Source organism: Engraulis encrasicolus, chromosome 23 (genome assembly GCF_034702125.1).
Source record: "Engraulis encrasicolus isolate BLACKSEA-1 chromosome 23, IST_EnEncr_1.0, whole genome shotgun sequence".
Classification (NCBI taxonomy): domain Eukaryota; kingdom Metazoa; phylum Chordata; class Actinopteri; order Clupeiformes; family Engraulidae; genus Engraulis; species Engraulis encrasicolus.
Genome location: NC_085879.1, coordinates 2,448,767 through 2,463,766, shown reverse-complemented (window position 1 = coordinate 2,463,766; position 15,000 = coordinate 2,448,767). Strand labels below are relative to the sequence as shown.

At 44.6% G+C, this 15,000-nt stretch overlaps 1 protein-coding gene across 1 annotated transcript in view; it reads right to left on the bottom strand.

The window, feature by feature from the left end:
- The window catches only part of LOC134440676 (connector enhancer of kinase suppressor of ras 2-like), a 113,222-nt gene that overhangs the window by 43,851 nt on the left and 54,371 nt on the right, over positions 1-15,000 (bottom strand). The window contains exon 9 of the mRNA XM_063190803.1: positions 7,718-7,864. Within this exon, the coding sequence (XP_063046873.1) occupies positions 7,718-7,864 (147 nt within the window). The remainder of the gene's footprint in view (positions 1-7,717; positions 7,865-15,000) is intronic.

Sequence of the window (15,000 nt, the reverse complement as noted above, 5' to 3'; positions counted from 1 at the left end):
CATGGGGAGCAGTGCAGTGGGACGGTACCATGCTCAGGGTACCTCAGTCATGGAGGAGGATGGGGGAGAGCACTGGTTGATTACTCCCCCCACCAACCTGGCGGGTCGGGAGTCGAACCGGCAACCTCTGGGATGCAAGTCTGACGCCCTAACCGCTCACCCATGACTGCCCTAGAAGACAAGAGGCACCTACCATAATAACATGGCCAGTGAGTGTACATTATTTTTACAGTCCAAAGTAGATGAATACCAGTACCATGATAGCAATACCGATACTATTATATACAGGAGCATTGCTCAAATAAAATAGTCTACTCTACTGAAGTAGGCCTACAGTATGAAAAACCTTAGCCTTGGTTTTAGATGAGAACTCCTTGTTGCCTTGTGCCATTTAACAGAGTAGTGGCATGAAAGAAAAGCAAAGGTGTCTTAATAAAACATAACCTGGTCTATACAGTGTGTGTACATTACAGTGTATGCCCAGCATCCATGGTCCACGTGACTGCCAGGCAAGTGCATTTGCCACAGTCATTCTGCCGTTGTGGGGGGAGGAGAAGGTCTATTTAGCAACGTTACGCTAATCTCAGATAAGAGCTCCTTGTTGCTTAACACATGCACTGATGTCATTCAAACGAACGAATAACAGCTTTTCAGAAAAGTAAACAAAAAAGCATTTTAATAAATCATCACACAGGAGCCGTACAGCACAGTATTGTACATGAGCAGAGCACACCACAGCATTTGCAGACCGCATAACCCAGCGAGGCGAAGTGCATTTGCTCCTTGCGAGGTTGCGGCGGTGAGGCCGGGGTCTCTGCTGTACGGTAGCAGAGAAGAGCGCGGCGTGGCGGCGTGTGCTGAATAATAGATAGTGAATACAGCCGGCTCCCGAAATAGCAGCCATTTGGAGGAAGTAATAATTCATTATGGACGCCAGAGCATCAGACAATAACGCTTGGCGTAACGCCATCATGAGAAGTGACAGGACGTGACGGAGCAGAGAGGGGTGCAAAGAGGGGAAGCCGGCATGACGTCAAGGGACTTCAGACTGTGTGGGTTTATTTTGCTTGTAATAAGTTCGGAATCGGATCAAGAAAAATGTACTTGCTTGTAGCGAAGGGGAGCAAAGTTGCCCAGCCGGGACTCAAACCCGGACATTCTGGGGTAGTAAACTGGGGCTCTGACCGCTACACCAAAGAGCCAGGCTCATTGGCATGATAGTTGGAACACACCCACAATCCTAGTGATGGTCAGGTCACTCCATCATATTGCTCCAATGGCAGTTTTCCTTAGAACAAGTCTGCAAAGTCTTAAAATTGTAGGAAGTTCCAGTTATTGGGTGATTGGGTGATAAGCTTGAAAATATTTTGTACTGTGGGGTTATTTGTAGTCTCCTCTGCACTGCATATCCATCCATGTAATGATCATATGTAATGATAATCATGAAATTCTGTATGGAATCTGTCTGTCTTTGAGGAATTATCTTATTTCATGGAGTGATATTTCTTGTATTTGCTTTAACGTGTGTATTTTCTATTCAGTTTTCCAATACATTCACAAAATCTCCAGAAGACTTTAAACGTTTCCCGTATTATGTGACACAAGGCTATTCACATAGCTTAGCGGAATTGAGGGGAGGTAATGGGATTGGGTTATGTCTAAATTTGCATGCCTTAAAATTCAGACCAATTCTATTAAATGTCTGCCTGTCCAAAGTTCTACTAATTGTAAATGATATGTCACTTTACAGTAAATAATCGTTTATTAATCCTACATGCGAGCAATGGTGAGGGAAAAACATTTGCATATATATGGAGTCTGAGGCTGTTTTCTGGCCTAGAAAAAAACCCTTCACGTATATTTAGGATAACCAAATCCTGGGGCATGGATGAATGACCTATTTTCTGCAGATCTGTGTGCGCCAGTTTGTGGGATAACCATCGGCTCTTGGATGGCACTCTTCCTGAGCCACTAAAGAAAGTACATATGCATATACTATTCATGGTGCTTATTTTAGCCCAGATACAAATGTATTCAGGTGATACTCACCTTCTATTCATCTGAATTCAGAAAAAAACTCTCAAATTCCTGAGAAAGAGAGAGAGAGAGAGAGAGAGAGAGAGAGAGAGAGAGAGAGAGAGAGAGAGAGAGAGAGCATGTGTGTGTGTGTTTGTGTGTGTGTGTGTGTGTGTGTGTGTGTGTGTGTGTGTGTGTGTGTGTGTGTGTGTGTGTGTGTGTGTGTGTGTGTGTGTGTGTGTGTGTGTGTGTGTGTGCTCCTGTTTGTGTGTCTGTGTGTGTGCACTGTGCATACATAGCCTACGTGTGTGCATGTGTAAGCGTATACTGTATGTGAGCAAGCCAAGGGAGAAAGAGGTTGCTGTGTTGCAAAAACTTTCTTTCTATTGTGCTTGCACTATTAGTACTGCCCAGTCGACGAAAAGAGTTGGACTTGTTTATTGGACAGGAGAGAGTCGTGGAAACATGGCTGCTGATGGATTACATGGGCCTGAGCAATTACGGCAGAGTACACTGGAGCAGGAGGCGCTGTAGGAGGCAGGGCATGAGAGGATCCAAACCAGACTCTTGTAGCTACATGAATTATCCAACAAAATCCACATCGCCGGCCCTGCCTCTGGTTTTGCAACTAAAAAATTCAGCACGCTTCTTCACGAGGACTTGAACTGGCTCTTGTGCCCTTTGTTCAACAATGTGACAGCCAGGTCTACAGTTCTTGTTTAGACATGTGTAGCAAGGAGATACAGTAGAGAGAGATTAGGAGAAAAAGAGGAGAGAAATAAAGAGACAGCGGAGAGATATTCTCAGGGAAAGATACAGTAGACCGAGTTATAGGAATAGAAAGACAAATAATATTTCATATACAGGTAATATATAATAATACATTAGAAATGGGCTCAGAGAGTGCAGACCTCCGGCAAGGAAGCTGTTTGAGAACATTTGACTACTGTATGTGACATTGTAATTTTTTTCAAGTCTTTCTGCCTTGTTTTTGTGGAGTTAGAAACTGGAATGTCGCCCTAAAAAATCGCCCTAACCTGCAATGGTAAATAATGTTTTTTTTTTAATTTCCTGGATCTGGATCGTGATTCAGATCACCACTGAAAATCACCTCTTCCTTTTGTCATTTGCAACAACTCACAAAATTCAATCAAAATCCGTTCATCCGTTCTGTTATTCTGCTGAAAGACAGACAAACAGTGAAATAGACAGACAAACAAATCAACGCCACTGAAAACATACTCCTCAGCGGAGGTAATAATATTTAATATAATATATATCGTGTTGATGCTGCGAGTAAGCACATAAATATACACAGATTAAAAAGGTTACTCGCAAAAGTCATGGCTGGCTATTGGATGAAAACATGACCTAAAATGGTTCCAATTAAGTTGCTTCACGCAACCACCAAATTATGCATCGCTGATTGTCTAAATTCCAAGGGAAATAAAACCCATGAATTAAAAAAGAGATGTCTGAAGATAGTCAAATATTTTTATTCACATGCAAATGGCACCCTGAAAGGACAAAAACTGCCTCTCAAGTAAAAAAAAAAAAACCCAAGCCCATTACTAAACTGAAATGTCATTTTCCAGAAGGTTCCCGCTAATAGAGTGCCTCTGTGCCTGCGAGGGGGACAGGAGACTGCCGTCTGTCTGTCTGTCTAAGCAGTGCAGCGGCGCTGGGAGGAGATGAGCCCAAAAGCTAACATTACATGATGCTTTGGCAGCAGGAACTAACGGCGGCCATGATAAAAAAAAATAATAAAACCTCTCCTGCCTCATTTCCCCTCCCCTGGCACACTGCCTTTTGTGCAACGAGGGCAACGATTGAATGGCAAATGCCGCGGACAAAGGCCACTTAATAATCCATACACACATGGCTGCCTCGCCTTGCCTTGCCTCGCTCGGTGGCTGCTACAGAGATGAAAATGGAAAGGGAGAGAGAGAGATAGAGAGAAAGGGGGGGGGGGTGGAGATTTGATAGGGAGAGAGAGACTGATAGAAAGAACTAGGATAAAAGAGGGCAAAGAGGAATGAGAAAAATGTTGAAGATTGAAAAGAGAGCGCAGGAGAAAGAGGGCAGATCACACAGAGAGAGAGAGAGAGAGAGAGAGAGAGAGAGAGAGAGAGAGAGAGAGAGAGAGAGAGAGAGAGAGAGAGAGAGAGAGAGAGAGAGAGAGAGAGAGAGAGAAATGACTAGCAGAGCGCTCCACAACATGAAGGCAGGCATGTCGCATGGAAATGAATTAGCCTAATGCACAGCTAAAAATAGATGCCGCACAAGCTGGGCAGGCTCTACGAGTAATAGGCTCTTTTTCAAGTGGTCCCCTTGAACGTCATATCTCACCCTGCAAAAACACACACACACACACACACACACACACACACACACACACACACACACACACACACACACACACACACACACACACACGCACACACACACACACACACACACACACACACACACACACACACACACACACACACACACACACACACACAGTGCCAGTGTGCGTCAGCTTCAAATTCTATAGTGAGTCCTAATTCACCATCAACACGCTTTAAAGACAGCCAGACATACACCCACACAAACACACATACTGTACATCCATGAAGCACAGGTCACACAAATGCACAGGTTTGCACACACGCTACACAAATTGAGAGCAGTTTCAATGCGGTGCCTACAATGTCTCCCTCCATCACATTTTCATATCTTCTCTGCTTTCCATCTACCATAGGTGTCCACCTCTCCCTGTCTGCCTCTCTTCACCTCTGTCCCAATATCAGTCTCCTTCACCCAGCTCACCCTGGAGCCTGCCGGGGAGAGGAGAGGAGAGGAGAGGAGAGGAGAGGAGAGGAGAGGAGACGAGACGAGACGAGACGAGAGGAGAGGAGAGGAGAGGAGGGGGGAGGAGACAAGAGGAGAGGAGAGGAGAGGAGAGGGGAGGGGATGAGAGGAGAGGAAAAGAGAGGAGAGGAAAAGAGAGGAGAGGAAAAGAGAGGAGAGGGGAGTGGAGGAGAGGAGAGGAGAGGAGAGGAGAGGAGAGGAGAGGAGAGGAGAGGAGAGGAGAGGAGAGGAGAGGAGCCCTCTATGGCACACATTCAGGGGATCAGTGGCCTCATTTCTGCACTTCTGCCATAGGATGAATAGCCTGCACAAGCACACACACAGACACACATAGAGACACACACACACACACAAACACACAGACATACGCACACACACACACACACACACACACACACACACACACACACACACACACACACACACACACACACACAGTATGCTGTATCCAGATGGTTGCTGAACAGTAATAGGGCGAGTTCAGAGGTCACAAATCAAGGACAGAATACTGTAGAGGAAACTACGGCGGTGGTGGTGGCGTGACCATTGTGTGACGTCGCGTGCTGAGCACAGAGACAAAACCACAAAAGCCCCCTCAGCCTCATCACCCAACTGCTGCTGCTGCTGCCGCCGGCCATTTATCCAGTTACTGTAACAATCACGCACCAGCCATGGCTAATGGTGCCACACACACACACACAGACATAGCCTTGGGGACAACACAGCTACCGTAAAATGCCACAATGACCAGCTCCATCCCCCCATCCAATCTCGAGCCTTGTCCACAACACCACTCACGACCAGGTCCTGTTCGTGACCACATCCGGGCTCGAAGTGGCATTTCACCAGAGGTTATATAACTCGCAAAAGAGCGAGCTGAATGGATTAACCCCCACAGTGCTACTGTACATACAGTAAGATTGTAGCCTAGCATATATTATAATAGTCATTCAGGAGGGCAGACATGGAGAGTTCACTTCTCATGGAGAGACTGTGACAGTAATTCTGTATAAATCCGGATGGAGTTCATATGTTCATATGTACAGGACAGACAGAGGAATTTACCATGGTACTATCCAACATGGTACTATATGTTAATAATCTTCGAGCAGTCTTAGTGAGGTGGTATCATCTGGAGTACAAAGTTAAGCGTTTAGCTCAAGATTATAGCAACCTTATTATATGTGGCATATACTGTAAACTGTATGTTTGCTTCCAGTGCCAATAGTCAGAGAAAGACAGGCTGACAAAATCGAATGGATTCAATCAATGTTTTTGCTACCGATATGTTAAAAAAATCCGGAAAGTATTACAATCCTATAAACAGCTGAAGCTCTGGTCATTCCCTAGACTCCATCCCTCTGTCATTCAAATGATAATAAAATAGCATTCTAGGTTAAAACCGGCTTAAGCTTCTGTTCCCCTCTACCCATGCAGCAATTTATTTCTTTATTCATTTATTTGGGAGAGCTTTGGCACGCTGCTGAGATAGTTTATCTAGGGAATCAGTATGGGAGGCTAAATGATCAGAGCCAACTGTGCAGGGAAGAGGGCATACCGGGGTCTACTTAGATGTTGCCAGGAGGTACTTAAGTGAGGGGGTTGGGGGTGAGGGGCTTTTCTGGCTATATCAGGAGAACTGCAGCATACAAGATGTACGGGGGGGCTGATGAAGAGGCTACGTAACACTTTCTAATAATGGATGCATAAAAAGGCATTTTAAAGACTTGGTAAATAATTAACTAATGATGAACAAAACATTATCAAATCTTTACAAATGAGTGGGAAATACTAAGCATATTATTTGTAGATATTTTATAAATCATCAATAAAACTAAATCAAAAACAATATTTGTTAATATTTTGTCCATCATTAGTTAATATTTACTAAGTCTTTAGAATGCTTTTATGCATCTGTTATTATAAAGTGTCACCGATAAGTTAGGTAGTGGGAACAAGGAGAGCAGAAGGTGAACTCGAGGAAGAGAAGAAGCACGTGTACATGTATGTGATTGCAGACATGCCCAAGCCTACAGGAACTCCTTTCAGTGATGTCAACAATGCACTCCACTTGTGTGACTTACTGGATATTGTACTGTATATCTGGGAGTCACTTTTCAAATGCAACAGAGTTAGGATGTCAGTGACTCAGCCAAAAGACGGTGGCAGTGCTGAGGATGTGCATGACTGTAGTGGGATGGTGAGGTGGTGAAGTGGCGGAAGGATGAAACGTGTAAATGAGAGAAGATACTGCTGGGGATGGGGATGGGGATGGGCATCATTCTGAGAATTATATTTGTGCTTTTGATATTTGTTAGACTACTTTTTAGACATTCCAGAAATTGAATGGATAAACTAGAAATGCCTATGCCCCCTCTCCCAAAGCCAAACTAAAAATACCTATGTCCCCATAACCCTCCCACGCTCCCCTTGTTGATGGTCACAGCTTTGTAGTATAAGAGGATTTCACTTAGAGAGGTCAAATATCGTACCATGACAGGACAGCCGAAAAAAAACACCCATCTGGTCAACTTTAACAAGAAAGAATAGTGTGTGTGTGTGTGTGTGTGTGTGTGTGTGTGTGTGTGTGTGTGTGTGTGTGTGTGTGTGTGTGTGTGTGTGTGTGTGTGTGTGTGTGTGTGTGTGTGCGTGTGCGTGTGCGCGTACACGCGTGCGTGTGTCTGCATTCGTATTTATGTTTGGAGGACCAGGGATATAGACTTAGCCATTTCCATGACCATGAATGCACTCAATGCACTGAATGAAGATGAGAGAACGACGCTGGAAGTTCACTGAAAGGTCATGACTCGTGTTGGGGGGGGTGGGGGGGGGGGGGGCGTGTTACCTGCAGGGCCAAGGGTTTCCACCGGACGTTCTTAAGTAGGGCGGGGGTGGAGGTCAGGGTGTTCTGGGGCCTCTTCTTCAGCGTGAGGATGACTCCACTGGGATCCTCCCGCAGGGCGTTCACCAGGTTCTTCAGCTGCCAGCCCACCTGGGGAAGCACAGACACAATGCCACACAAGCGCCACAGCGCCCCCCGCTCGCCCCGGAGTGCAATCTCTCGTACCAAAGCGATGGGCGACAGAGGACATGCAATGGACGCGTCATACTGAGCTCCATCTCAGATGCTTGTTTGGGAGGTGAGGCTTGAGGCTGAGAGCGGAGATACGATGTCAGAACTGATGTGAATGCACTTTATTTTCCACATGCCCTTCTGGAAGTTTCAGAATTAACAGCACCTGCTAACTTCCTATTCAGACATTGCCATTGAGTCTAAGCTTAAAACATTGTGTCAATAAAAACAAATCTGTGGCCCTCCCGTGGCCCTTTGCCGGCCCTTCCCCGTCTCTCTCTCCCAACTCGCTTCCTGTCTCTGCTTCACTGTCCTCTCTGATAAACACGAATAAAGGCTTGTAAAGCCCATAAAATACTTTTAAAAAAGTGAGTAGTTCTCAGGTTCAAACTCTCCATTTTCCTCATTGTAACAAGTTGATGAGCAAATCTACATGTATATCATGAATAGAAAAAAAAGAAAGGGAATTCTATACATTCTGTTGAGAAACAGAGAAACCTTCAAATTCAAACTGAATCTACCACATCATCTGCACTTCTGGATTGGAGACTGAGAGATCAGCCTCTAAGTAAGTATAGGCACACAACACAACCTAAGTGTTCTTTTCGCATCAGACTATCACAGTGACTGTTCTTGACTACCACATTGACTACCACAACAAACAAGACACATGGTTGACCTCCTGTGTGTCAGCTCTAAGCATGCACACACACACGCACGCACACGCGCACACACGCACACGCACACCCACACGCACAAGCACAAACATACACTAATAATTAATTCTTGCAGGCTCAGGACAAACATTATTCCTCTGCACCTCACAAAGTCAAATGACCGCCAAGGAGTCGAAGCTCCGGGCATTGTTAGCACATCAAAGCCCTGCAAGACAAAAATAAAAGCCATGCCAGCCTGATTCATTTCTCAAATGCCAAGACACCACTATTTGTCTAGGCTGGCCCAGTGAAATATCCGCGGTATTGACCAGAGTTGTGGTAAATCAACAGCAGGGTGATGTGTGGAGGCAGAGAGATGGCTCCTGGGGTCCCCTGGCTAGATCTCACTAGGCCTCTGTTCAAGGACCTTCACCTTCTCTGGTAATGACACACCCCGCTGGGCCGAAGGCACATCATTCAACAAGCTAATATGGTCTGTGTCTGAGTGTGTGTGTGTGTCTGTGTGTGTGTGTGTGTGTGTGTGTGTGTGTGTGTGTGTGTGTGTGTGTGTGTGTGTGTGTGTGTGTGTGTGTGTGTGTGTGTGTGTGTGCGTGTGTGCGTGAGAGAGAGAGAGAGAGAGAGAGAGAGAGAGAGAGAGAGAGAGAGAGAGTGAGAGAGAGATAGATAGATAGATAGATGCAGACAGACGACAGACAGAGAAATAGAGAAATAGATTGATAGAGATACAGACCCTGACTTTATTCAACTGCCAGTCACACAAATCTATAGTACATAACCCAGCAGCAATAAAGACCACCAGACATTTGCTGACATCACACTATCAGAGGTGGCAATGATGGCGCTGTTTCCTTCCCTGACCTTCACGCCAGAGAACTGATGAGCAGTCAAGAATTCACTCCTTCTGTCCACAAACACAGAAGCCCACGTGTGCTGATGGACACAGGAAACAACAACGCACATGCCCTTGTACAGCAAAGCCATGTACGTCGTGTATACCCTTGTCGCCCTTGCCAAGCCACATATCTTGTTGGGTCAGTGCGTTTGGGTCAGTTTGTGGGTGTGTGAATGTGTGAGTGTCACATTTATTGACATTTCAGTGAAGTGAATGCTGGATAATGCTGTTCACACCCAGGGGTCACGACAAGGTCAGACAAAGGGCAAAGCCAGCCTACACTGGAAGGTTGTTGTACTGTAACTAATGTGTTGTGCAGGCGCCTACATAATTCATATTGCAAACTGAAATGTACAACGGGAAGATATCTCTTTTCTTGACGGTGACGTAAATGAAATAAGGCTTACACTCACTTCACATTAACAGTTTTTTATCAAATGTCATAGGAGTATAGGTTCCCACTGGGATAATTAATGTACGTCCCAAGCTGACCTACAATTAACATTTATATTCACAAACAAAAAGCCATTCTGGCCCCGACCCTACTGCTCTAGTGAACAGTCCAACGCACAATCAAAATGGCAAATTATACTACTACTGATAGAGAAAAAATAACGAGGAGATTTGTTTGTCTCACCCTAAGCCAGGTAACATTTGTCCACAATAATTGCCCACGCAGCATAATACGGCATATCTATATACCATAGATCCACCAAGAACAAAGCTGCAGTTATACTACTGCAATGAGTAAAAGGTGACAAGGGCAGCCAATGTTTCAGGCTAAGCTTAATATGCTGACATTTGAGAACACCTCATCAGTATCCCCACAGCAAGAGCTATGCTGCAGCAGAAACAGTAGGAAGCACAGTATATCTGGGGTGAAATACATGTTAGTGCAAGTCTGTTTTGGATGATGCATGTGTGTGTGTGTGTGTGTGTGTGTTTGTGTGTGTGTGTGTGTGTGTGTGTGTGTGTGTGTGTGTGTGTGTGTGTGTGTGTGTGTGTGTGTGTGTGTGTGTGTGTGTGTGTGAGAGAGAGAGAGAGAGAGAGAGAGAGAGAGGAGAGAGAGAGAGAGAGAGAGAGAGAGAGAGAGAGAGAGAGAGAGAGAGAGAGAGTGTGTGTGTGTGTGTGTGTGTGTGTGTGTGTGTGTGTGTGTGTGTACTTTGTATCCATGAGACCAGGTGTATGCATATCTACATCTACAGTATATGTCTATGTGGTGTGTGTGTGTGTGTGTGTGTGTGTGTGCGTTCGTGTACACTGTGTGGTCCCTGTACAGTACACTAAAGTACAGTTGTGCTCATATGTTTACATACCCCAGCAGAATAAACGCTTTCTTCGCGATTTCTCACAAAATATGAAGGATTACACAAAACCTTTTTTTTCACTCATTGCTAGTGACTAGCTTAAGATATGTATTAGCAATATTCTGTGTTTACTCTTTCAAAAGCATGATCACAACCCAAACTACCCAAATGACCCTGTTCAAAAGTTTACATACCCTAGTTTCTAATGCTGAATATGGCCCTGTTTAACATCAGGGACCGCTCTAAATTGTTTGTGGTAGTTGTGGATAAGGCTCTTAATGTTCTCAGATGACAAAACAGCACATTCTTCCTGGCAGAATGGTTGTTTCCTATAATATTTTTGGGTGTCTTGCTGGAACCTCACATTTGAGGTTTCCCCTGAATGGCTCAATGATGTTGAGATCAGGAGAGTGAGACGGTCGCTCAAAAACTTCATTTTATTCTTTCTGAAGCTAGTGACGGGTTGATTTGGCTTTCTGTGTTGAAATATTGTCATGTTGGGATGTCCAAACAATGGACCATGTGTAGTTTCAAGGCTGATGTGTGTCAAGTTTCCTCCAGTATTTTTCACAGGGCAATGTATTCATCATTCTGCGAGTATGGATCAAAAGTATAATGCATTTGTAACTCAAATGTCCCCATGAAATCAGTGGTCCATGACCATGTTTCACAGAAGGGTATGGTGTAACTTTCATCATAGGCTCCATTGACTGTTCTCCAAATGGTACTGTTAATAGTGGCCTAAAAAAGTTCCATATTGATCTCATTTTTCCAAATGACTTTGTCACAGGCATTTTGATGCTTCTCACTGTGCTATTTGGTGTATCATATGCAAAATAACATGTTTGCATTTTTGTGGTAATGGCTTTCTCCTGGCAACCCCCAACAGCCCATCTTTCCTCAAGTGCCTCTTTCCTGTACAGTTTAAAACATTTTTTCATGTTGTCCTATATTTCACCTGAAGTTATTTTTTGGTTGTCCTATGCCTCCTGAACAATTTCCCTTGCAATGATCATTGCAATGCAATGATTCCCTTGCCCATTGGCTTGATTCCAACCAAACTCCTCATATTGCATTTCTGAATTGAAATTCAAACGGTGCCAACATGACAATATTTCGACACAGAAAGCCAAATCAACCCGTCATTAGCTTCAGAAAGAATAAAATGAAGGTTTTTGAGCGACCATCTCACTCTCCTGATCTCAACATCATTGAGCCACTCAGGGGAAACCTCAAATGTGAGGTTCCAGCAAGACACCCAAAGATATTATAGGAAACAACCATTCTGCCAGGAAGAATGTGCTGTTTTGTCATCTGAGAACATTAAGAGCCTTATCCACAACTACCACAAACAATTTAGAGCGGTCCCTGATGTTAAACAGGGCCATATTCAGCATCAGAAACTAGGGTATGTAAACTTTTGAACAGGGTCATTTGGGTAGTTTGGGTTGTGATCATGCTTTTGAAAGAGTAAACACAGAATATTGCTAATAAATATCTTAAGCTAGTCACTAGCAATGAGTGAAAAAAAGGGTTTTGTGTAATCCTTCATATTTTGTGAGAAATCGCAAAGAAAGCGTTTATTCTGCTGGGGTATGTAAACATATGAGCACAACTGTATGTGCATTGTTATCTGTGTGTGGGCAAAAGCATGTTCCGTCTGTGTGTGTGTGTGTGTGTGTGTGTGTGTGTGTGTGTGTGTGTGTGTGTGTGTGTGTGTGTGTGTGTGTGTGTGTGTGTGTGTGTACGTTCGTGTGTGTGTGTGTGCATGTGTGTGTGTGTGTGCGTGTGCATATGTGTGTGTGTGCGTGCATGTGTGTGTGCGCGCGTGCACGTTCGTGTGTGCGTGTGTGTGTCTGACAAAGAGAGATCAAAGGGTTGCCAGAGTGTTTGTGCTGGCCCGCCCGGCCGGCTGGGCTCTCCCCTGGGGGCAGGAGATGGGCGTGAGTCAGCGTGGCGATGACGGCCTAATGGGACTTAGTGGAGCAACACGGACCACTTTGTAGAGACCCATGATACTAACTGTCAACTCCCTACTACAGTACACACACAGAGATAACCACACATATAGTCTATATGCACGCCAGTTATCATGCACGCACGGACACGAGCACGCACGCACACGAGCACGAGCACACACACACACACACACACACACACACACACACACACACACACACACACACACACACACACACACACACACACACACACACACACACACACACACACACACACACACACACACACATGCCTATGCACATATGCACACGTCTGCACACATACTGTACACACACGCTCACATACACATACAAATACACCTATATGCATGCTTGCATAGACAACATTAAGTGCATGTGCCCTGCACAGAACAGTCATTTAATACACACAAAGTCCAAGTGCAGTCCAACTCTGATACACAGACACACAAACACACACACATGTACATATACACACATTTACACAAACACATGCATGCACGCACGGCACAGACACACACAGACACACAGACACACAGACACACACACACACACACACACACACACACACACACACACACACACACGCACGCACACACACACACACACACACACACACACACACACACACACACACACACACACACACACACACACACACACACACAACAGTGAGACATCCATCTTGTGTGCTCTGCAGTGCTGAGACGAGCTGCTTTTTGCTCCCACTGGACACCCATAAGCCTCACGATAACAACATGGCTGCACGCTGAACAATAACAATAACAACCACAATACAGTAGTAAACAGGGCAGGTGCAGTGAGCACTTGCAAACAAACACTTTAATTTCCTCCAGGATTAATAATTGTTACTCTACTCTAATCTCTATTTTACCCCTCCACTGAGGGAGACAAACCAACACCTAAATCACTGGCCTAGTACCAATTGATATATTCATTCTGGGTTATGTCTGGCTGAGTAGGTTAAACTCACTTCGTAGTATACATGGAGATTACTGAGAAGGTGGCTCAGTAGTAAACCAGGTTAAAGGAACAGTCCATCCGGTTTTGCCGTTTTCCCAAGTATTAAACATGAATGTGGGTATAATTTTCTTCTCACTGTGTTCCGTACTTTGATTTATTAGCATTAGAATTCTTAGCATAGCTTGGCATAATCACTGGAAGTGGATAGAACCATTAGCTTCAGCCACCGGACGGAATTTGCATTCAAATTAATTTAAAAAGAGGTTTATAAGTACATTGATGATGTTTTGCTTGATTCCATAGACGTCCATTGCTTCATATGGCTATACTGCTAAAAAAGGTAATGCAAAAACATATAATCTATGTATGAGATAAATCACCACATAAAAGTTCCTGGAGACTTCATTTTCTTAATGATGCCTGCAAGTATATCTGTTAGCCTCTTAGTGCAGATGGGGTCGCCGGCGGGCCTATTCACTATGTGCTGAAAATATTCAACTCATAACAACATTGCTATGACAGTAACAAGAGCCTTAAGTAAAAGATTAAGACATAGCCATTACAATTTTGGTGACAGTAAAGTTATTACATATAGGCTGTGTGCTAAGGGGTTAACCATGTACTTAGTATACCCCCCCCCCCCCCCCCTGGTCCCAGCACTTGAAGTGGTGTGAGTAGTGTGAGGCAGCTCTGTGGGGCTGCAGGATTCGCATCCTAGCATTCAGCACTGGGCAGCCCAGAAGATACTACTACTGTAGCCTATACTGTCGATTCCAGACACAAAATAATGACTTTAGATGAAGTGGCTGGTAGGCTACACCAATTACTTGGTCAGTGGCTGGTAGAGGTTGTTTATAGTTTGTAAAGTTAACTTTCACCCCCTGCTTTGCAGCCATGTGAAGTTGGCTAAGCAACCAACAGCACTGAGAATGTACAGTAATCAGCTATTTCTTTCACCCTCTTCCCCTTCCTTCCTTTTGGTCCATAATGCCCCCCACCCCCCTTCTCTCTGTAATTTTCTCTTTCCTTCTCTCTCTAATTCTTCTCTTTCCCTTTATCGCTTTACTTTCCCTCTTTTTCCCCTCGACATCTCTCTCTTTCTCCTTTACTTCCTCCTCTGCCCTCTATCCTTTTCTTTCTTTTTCTCTTTTCTCCCACTCTCCCTCCTCCTATCTCCCCTGCTTCCTGGCAGTTGTGTTTTTAATGAGTCTCCAAA